Source organism: Hemibagrus wyckioides, linkage group LG11, assembly GCF_019097595.1.
Source record: "Hemibagrus wyckioides isolate EC202008001 linkage group LG11, SWU_Hwy_1.0, whole genome shotgun sequence".
NCBI classification, from domain to species: Eukaryota; Metazoa; Chordata; class Actinopteri; order Siluriformes; family Bagridae; genus Hemibagrus; species Hemibagrus wyckioides.
Genome location: NC_080720.1, coordinates 26,469,902 through 26,478,804, shown reverse-complemented (window position 1 = coordinate 26,478,804; position 8,903 = coordinate 26,469,902). Strand labels below are relative to the sequence as shown.

The 8,903-nt window shown below is 38.7% G+C and overlaps 1 protein-coding gene across 1 annotated transcript; it reads left to right on the top strand.

Annotated features, from left to right (window-relative positions):
* Positions 1-578: 578 nt before the first annotated feature.
* On the top strand, positions 579-7,411 carry tmem182b (transmembrane protein 182b). The gene is made up of 5 exons (XM_058403586.1): positions 579-1,471; positions 2,770-2,893; positions 3,024-3,119; positions 3,302-3,439; positions 4,512-7,411. The coding sequence occupies exons 1-5, from the start codon at positions 1,313-1,315 to the stop codon at positions 4,772-4,774; spliced, it is 780 nt and encodes a 259-aa protein (XP_058259569.1). The 5' UTR covers positions 579-1,312; the 3' UTR covers positions 4,775-7,411.
* Positions 7,412-8,903: the final 1,492 nt, after the last annotated feature.

The following is an 8,903-nucleotide window of genomic DNA, read 5'->3' as shown; positions in this document are numbered from 1 at the left end:
GAAACAATAAATACCAATAATTTCATCTCAACATGTTTTGCATCATTTTCCATCCATTACTCTTTACTGTACTACTAGTATGTGCTCTGGGTGGCTCAGGCTCGGGGCTTGGCTCCTAAACCCACAAGGGTGAGAAATTTGAAAATACACAAATTTAATTCATATTCTTTTTTATAGAGCATGTTTGATTTAGTTTACCCCAGATGTTAATTTATACAATTAACACTTATGTGATAGTTGAGGTTAGCTCTTCAGTAGTTTGTGATTAGTACATACACTATATTGCCAAAGTTTTGGGATGTCTGCCTTTACATGCACATGAATGTAATATAAAGTTGGCCCACCCTTTGCAGCTATAACAGCTTGAAATCTTCTGGGAAGGCTTTCCACAAGGTTTAGGAGTGTGTTTATGGGAATTTTTTACCATTCTTCTAGAAGCACATTTGTGAGGTCAGCCACTGATGTTGAACGGGAAAGCCTGGCTCGCAGTCTCTGCTCTAATTCATACCAAAGGTGTTCTACTGGGTTGAGGTCCTCCACACCAAACCCACTCATCCATGTGTTTATGGACCTTGTTTTATGCACTGGTGTGCAGTCATGTTGGAACAGGAAGGGGTCATCCCCAAACTGTTCCCACAAAGTTGGGAGCTTGAAATTGTCTAAAATGTCTTGGTATGCTGAAGCATTAAGAGTTCCTTTCTCAAGCCATCACCTGAAAAACAACACCTGAATTCAATAATTTGGAGAAGTGCCCCAAGACCTTTGGCAATATAGTGTTTGATAACTCATTATTGGCTCTCACATTCTTTCCTCTAACTTTTTTATCACAAAGATCCTGCAATTTTAACAGGGTTGTGTTTTAACACACTGTTTTATATTCACTGAGTTACTGAATGATTATGTCAAAAAAGTCATCTGATGTACATTTTAACTTATGTCTTATAACTGAAAATAACTATTAATAATAGTTTAAGGTGGCAACACTTGGTGGCAGATTCTAAAAAGATTGCCATTACCTCATCTCCAGCACCCGGGATCCTTATATAGCCCCACCATGAGGAATGCAATACCCCATATGTCATGTGTGTCTATTGCTTTCTTTCTTTAGTTGTTATTTTTGAACTAGACTTCATTTTTAACCTGGGGTGGGTTTTGTGACTGGTATGTAATGAGTGTACCAAAAATAGGAGGGCTACAACTGAAACTGTATCACAAGCTGTCAGTGCACTCCTTAGACATGAGAGATAAACAGATGTTGGAAGGCAGACAGAAATCTAGCTATAGTAGGTGACTGTGTCTGAGGTCTTTCGTTATGCGGGTAGCCGTGCTTCAGTTTTTGGCCGGCTTCTGCGGCTGTCTGGGATTCTTGTTTTTTCTGCTTTCTCTCGGTACAGACTACTGGCTCTTATCCTTGGAGTCATGTGATCCACAAGACAAAAACACAGAAAAACTAAGGAGAGTCACTGGAAAGGTAAGAGCAAAGTGTCTGCATTGGATTGAATAGAACAACACACTATATCAGTAAAATATTTAGCTATAAACCTGGGAATTAGTAAGTCGAAAGATCCTGGAACAGCTGTTTGTGTTGGTATGTGTGTATCTGTTGCTGTTATTGGACTAAAGGTCAACTTGCCTCCTTCATTCAAACATTATTACTAAAAGTACTTCTTTCAACTAACGCTCATTAATAGCTTCTTAGTCTATAATGAGAAATGTACTTGAATGTACTTAAATGTACCTGAATGATGATAATCAAAGCTCTAACTCTAACATAGCATTTTGTATACACAATCACACACAAGTAGGCTACAAGTAGGTTGAGAGTGGTGGAAAATCAGCAGGTAGCCCACATGTACCTTGTCTATAGAACTACAACTGCCAAAAATTGCTAAAATGTTCCCAGTCTTTTCCTCCACCCTCTGGTTGTTTATATTCCCACAAACATGCCACAGTTTTTGTGGGCTTCTTTTCTAATTAAATCGAAGTGTTTTGGGGTTTAGGTTAAGGACAAATCCTTTTCTATGTGTTAATTTTTTAAGTGATTTCAATAAATTGAACTTAGTGGTGATGGTCTATTGGGGATGTGATAACTCAGGAGTGTCCAATCTTATCTGGAAAATGCTGGTACGGATGCAAATTTTTTATTCCAACTGAAAAGAAGCCACACCTGAGATTAAACAGGTGGAATCTGGTGTGGCTCCTGCTTGAGGAATAAAAGCAAGCACCCTCACAAGCTCTTTCTGGATAACTTAAAAAATACAATACAATACAATACAATGCAGTACAGTACAATACAATACAATACAATACAATACAAGAACTTTCTGGAGTATTTACACAGTTCATATACATCCATTAATTGGGAAGTCTTGCCATTCCCTGTGTTCTCACCCTTTTATTGGTGACTGCCCTATGTTTTTTTTTGTTTAGTTTTTTTAACCTTTGTGGTGTTTTTGGGTTTTGGATTACCATATGGCCTTGTCAAATGGTCTGGCTTTGGATTTGAATTTTTTATTGTATTGTGAGTTCACTTTGCTTACTACAATCTGCACTAAACCTCTTGCTCTTCTAGAGTCTGCTTCTCTAATGATTCTCTAGTGAAATTAATTGGCAGACTTCAAGACTTTACACAACTGGGTGAGACTGAACTCTCAGTCCAGTCCAGTTGTGTACTTAACACATTACCTACTTAATTGTGTGCTTAATCTTAACCGAATAAAAAAAGCAGAATATTCTTACAGATTATTGTTTTCTGTTTAAAATGTGAAGGATGGCCTAAAGGAAGACAAAAATGATGCTAAAAGCACAGTCCTGACCTACCATGAAGGCATTTTTTGGAGATGCTCCTATAGAACAGACAGAGACGAGGAGAGCATACTGGATTTTTGGATCAGTAGGTGATCATACCAGGAACCTCAACCTAAAGTACCAATGCAATGATCTTATTGGATGTTGGAATCTGCATGAAATGTGTTACTGATGATTGAATTATTCATTTTAATAGTATATGCCTTTTCTAACAGCCAACCAACCAGCAGAGAAGATCTGCATGCCTGTTTACCTTTCTGATGATCCTCTACCTGACAAAGGAAGAAGCACTTTAAATGCAGATACAACGTGTGAGATTTTCACTAAAATGTATATCTAAAGCTGTATACACATGAGGCACAGTAGATCCAGGAAGATACTTGATTTCATTAATATACCATAAATTAGATGTTTTTCTAGAAAAAAACTTTACTTGGATAAATATTCATCCAAAAACGACATTTCTAATATCATATCTAATATCTTTTATCAGTGCATAGGACTTTTTGGTGCATCATGTCCATCCTGGCTTTCACCATGGTTATGATTGGTGTGTTTGTGACAGTCTGCGGCATCCCAACAGCCAACCGCCGCCTTTATGAAGCTGGAGGTGCTCTTTTCATAACTGGTGGTAAATACACTCCTGGCTAATAATGCCTTCTGTTTTGTTTTCTTCTTCCTTTAGCAATCTACTGATTTGCAATATTTTCTTCATCATCTCTGTTTCCTTCCTACCTTTGTATGCAGGATTGCAGAGATAGTTTTGCTTTCAAATTTGTTTGCATTCTTCATGTTTTTCAATATATCATAAGATTCAAGAAGCACAATACTGATATTGTGGGCATGTACACCAACCAGCCATAACATTAAAACCCCTGACAGGTGAAGTGAATAACATTGATTACCTTGCTACAGTGGCACCTGTCATGGGCTGAGATTTATAAGGTAGCAAGTGAACAGTCAGTTCTCAAAGTTGATGTATACGAAGAAAGAAAATGGGCAAACATAAGGATCTGAGCCAAACTGTGATGAATAGACCACTGGATCAGTTTTTTTGTTCTTCCAAAACTGCAGATGTTCTTGGGTGTTCCTATTATATGTAGTGGTTAGTACCTACCAAAAGTGACTCAAAAAAGGACAACTGGCGACCCAGTGACAGGGCCATGGGTTCACAAGGCCCAGTGGTCTGTGTAATGAGAGAAGGCTACCCATGTCTGGTCCAATCCCACAGAATTTTTTGTTCTGTGGAATTGGATTGTTCAACATTGCATCTTACAGCATTTAAAGGATCACCAAGGAACGCCTTGGTGGCAAAAACCACAGCACACCTGGAGTCCTCAATGGCTCAGAGCTTTTTTAGGTGGTACCAAGGGGGATGTACACAATATTAAACAGGTGGTTTTAGTGTTATGGCTGACTGGTGTATATTGTTATTCCTGTTCATCTTCTAAATTAGCTAATGTAAACCAAATTTGCATAAAACATGCAATGCAATATCAGACCAATGTCTAATCATTATGAAATTGGATTTTTATAATGTCAGAATATCATTGAAAAATTGTAATATTTGTAAATTATTACTATGATGTGAAAGTCAGCACATACCTGCAATTTGTGTGTTTATCATTTCAGTTACACTTTAATCATCTTGCTCTGTTATCAATTCCATAAAATTAATCTATTATTTCTATCTATGTCTTTAGGATTCTTGCTTTTGGTTGTGGTGGTGACATTTGCCTTATGGGTGCAGGTCTCAGGCTCTCTGGAGCGTTACATCCTCCAGCGCAGGTCTTCCATATGTCCAAACCTGCACCTCAATCTGTACTATGGGCCATCATTCATGTTGGCACCCCCTGCCTCCTTCTTCAGCATCATCTGTGGCATCTTCCTTCTGCTCACACAGACTGCCTCAGCAACAGTGTCAGCAAATGCAGCAAACAAACTCCTATCTGTACAGAAGGAATGAGAAGCGAGAACACTGGAATAGAAAAAAACACAGCAAGGACAGTTTTGCTTTTCTACGGATACTCACACTAAAAGGGAACCTTCATTAAAGAAAATGAATTGTAGTGAGATGATATAATTTGAAAGTAACGTTATGTATGAGGACATCTAAACAGTAGTGTTGTTGTGGATCACTTTGTATGAGAAGACAGTCAAAAAATATGGACTAGAATGGACAACTGATTAGGACAGGGTAAACAGTTGAGCCATAGATTGGCTGTGTCTTATTCCAATCTGTTGTTTAGACTATTTTGGTTATAACAACCTACCACCAGGGTGCAGTATTGCTTTAGTAATGCAACATGAGGTCTCGGGCTGCAATTTCTCTTACACTATATTCCAAAACACAAGCAAATACCTTAGTTTATGTATCCTGTAAGAATCTGATTAACTCTGTAACTGATATTTAAATTAAGGTTGAGTTTTTTTTCTTTAAAAGAACGTATTCATTTCCAGGAACTGAGGATAAGGTTCATTCACTGTTCAGAGTGCCATGCAAAATCACTTAGCTTGCCTCACTGTCAATCAGTCTCTTTAGATATTACTATCTACATGATTATAATTAAAAAAAGAAAAAAAAATCACAGTATTGTTCACAAATGAATTTAGAGACTTCTTTCTAGAGCTAGAAAGTGTGGTCGTTCTTGTGGTAGATGCAATGAGACCATCCAGCAAACCTATGACACAGTATTTGTAATAAATGGTACTGTCATGTGGCCATCTTTCCATGAATCTTCTGGGGGTGGAGCTAGCTCTTGATTAACAATGACAAACTATGTTAGATTTCATAAACAACTCATTTTCTGTTTCGGCTGTTTACTAGATTCAGTCAACATCAGTTCATTTGCAGAACAGCTTCTGGCTAAAGCCATACAAGTTTTTGTGATTCATTCTGAGGCACCAAAACCATAGATAGACCTGATGTGGCTAAGGGAGGAAGCACCCGAGTTGTTATGAACACTGGCAAAAGCATCAGCAGAACCTAAAATCTTGGTATCAGTGAAGATCCACTTGCACCATTCCCAGATCTGGGAGACCACTCCAATGATGCATATATCTGACATTGTCAGAAATAATAAAACCAAACAAGTGATTATATCTTTCTGATATCATTATAAAGGAATTGATTATATCTATCCGTGGACAAGGACAGAACCGTTTGTGGTGTCTGGAGTCCAGATATAGACTGCTAACCCATTTCTAAAAAGCTTGTAGTTCAACAAACCTACTTGGACTACCACTGCAGCTGATGGTCAACAATCCTAGTATCATACATTGTGGTACCATACATTGTGACCTGGCTTAATCTGATTTGGCAAGCCTAATAATAGCTGTCACACATTTGTGGTGAAAATCTGGCTAGATTATCTGTGAATCTAACTTTACGCTAGAGTTGTATAGACTGTGTGGTGTCAAGAAGTCATTTTCTGAGCTCACCTTGAGACCAAGCATTGTAATGTGTGTGAGTAGGGTAAAAGAATGACCTGGTCTTGGTAGTGACACACAGAAGCCAGTCATCCAAGTACAGCAGTATTCTGATGCCCCTGGCTATCAGGGGAGACAAGGCTGTTTGCATACATCTCAAAAACACCCATGGTGCCAGGGAGAGGCTGAAGGTTAGAAGTTTAATATAAATGGAATGACTGTCCTTGGAAGGCACAACCTTAAAAAGTCAGTCTTGTGGTTAGATGGTATGAATTATGAATCCGATAACCTTGAATATGGAAAGAAAGGGACTTTAGGAACCAGTTCAATCTACCCTGAATTTTTCAGAACATGAAAGTTTGCCGATTAGACCATTTAATTTGAACTGACTGGTCAAACGTTTTAAGTGCACCTATTTTCATGAGAGAATAAATGTCTTGAGCCAGAGAGAAAAACTTTTTGATGTGTGCTATCAGTGAGGACCTGAGCTCAGATATGGTTTGAGGCCAGGGGTGGAACTGGTGTTTGTGTCCCTGTGACAGTGTTATCAGTGCCTTTCACATGCATCTCTTTAGTGGTGGGAGCTCATGAGATGCGAGAATTTTCAACATAAATCATTTACATGAAACCTTTGTGGATGGTAGAACATGAAACCAGGTTGGCAGAAACCTAAAAGAGCAATGAAAATCTGTGCTTTGTCCAAAGGAGGGTCCAGTGTTGATTTGCACACAATCAGTAGAGATGACTTTTGCTCGTCACCAAGTGGCACCATATATTAACTTGGTTAAAGGAGAGTTGCCCAAGGTTGGCATAAAGTTGTGTGAATTAGCTTCCCCACAGATGGATAAGTGTCTGCCAGCAGTAAAATTAAGCATTGTCAGTGCGTGCCACATGTGATGAAATATCATCTTTTCTCAGTGGAGTCTCAACATTGTATCTGCCACCACTTGGGCTGCATGGATTTGATGAGGACATCAGTGATGCAATTCATCAATGGCAGGTATATGGCCTGGCCCAACCTGGAAAGAATGAAAAGGGAATGCTGCTTACTGGGCAACAAATTAGGTCAGCATTATAGAAATAACAAATAAACATCCCAATAAACTGGTAAATTTAGCAGTGGCAATCTGAAGCTAGTGGGCACCACTATTTTCCCTTCAATATCAATAGAATATCACTTACAAAGTATAATAAACATTTTCTGTTGGAGAAGTGAGTTTATTACTGTCCAACATGTGTACAAGAAGAGAAGAATAAAGGAAAAAAGGTTGTTTGACAGTTGTATTCATTATATGAATTGTGTTCAAAGGATATTGATATGCAAGTTATCCAAGTGATTTTCAGCACAACTGAGGGTTAGGAGAGTGAAATAGCTTTTGATATTGACTGACAAACATTGCTCAAATAACATTAATCTTATATTTTTGGTTGATGACTTTACATTACATATATATTATAGGGCTAAAGTATGTGGACACCTGACCATCACACCCATATGTGCTTGTTAAACATCCCATTCTAAAACCATGGACATTTTTATGGAGTTTCCTGGGAGAACAGCCTCCAGTTTTCTGGGAAGGCTTTTCACTAGATGATTGAATGTGGCTGCGGGGATTTGTGCTCATTAACCCACAATTGCATTAGTAGTGTCAGGCACTGATGTTGACTGAAGGGACCTGGCATGCAGTTGGCGTTCTGTCTCATCCACACCAACCTTGGCAAACTGTGTCTTTCTACTTTGTGTACTCAAGTATTGCCACGCTGGATCATATTTGGGCCTCTTACTTCCACTGAAGGGAAATTTAATGCTATGGTATACAAATACATTCTAGATGTTAGAATGCATTCGATTTTGTGGCAACAGTTTGGTGAAGGTCCACACATAGGTGTGTTGGTCAGGTGTCCAGAAACACAGCACTGTAGAATACTAAAACCTGAAGGTGCAGATTAATTTTCTATAACAACACAACTAACTTTCAAGTCAATGGTTTTTCTCTTCTAAATTTTTTCTCATGTACTGTGATTATACTGTAAAGTGAGTAGAAAATGGCTAATCATTCACTCTTAATGGTTGTTGATTTCCAGAAATGACACCCCCATAAGGTCATCAATTTCTACATATTCAATTCAGTTCATTTATATGGTGCATTGAATAATGGACAATTACACAAAACATGTTTTCCCGAATGCTCTGGTTTCCTCCCACAGTCCAAAGACATGCTACTAGGCTTAATGGAGTCTCTAAATTGCCCGTAGCGTGTGATTGTGTAAGTGAATGAGAGTGTGTGTGTGCCCTGCGATGGGTTGGCACTCCGTCCAGGGTGTATCCTGCCTTGATGCCCGATGATGCACAGGCTCCCCGTGACCCGAGGATAGATTGGATAAGCGGTACAGACAATGAAAATGTTTTTGCGAAATCCGCATATTGATTTAAATATATCCTTAATGAGCAAGCCAGAGGAGATAGAGTGGATAGAAAACGGTCCCTGAGACAACATTAGGAAGAAAACTTTAGAGGAACCAGAAACAAAAGTGAGCTCATCCCCTTCCGGGTGATACTGGATATGAGTCATTATGGTCCTTGTGGGTTTGTCCTTCAGGGTCCCCCAGAGCAACAAATTGAAGAATGCTTTGGGATACAAGATGGAACATTTCTTAGAGTGTGA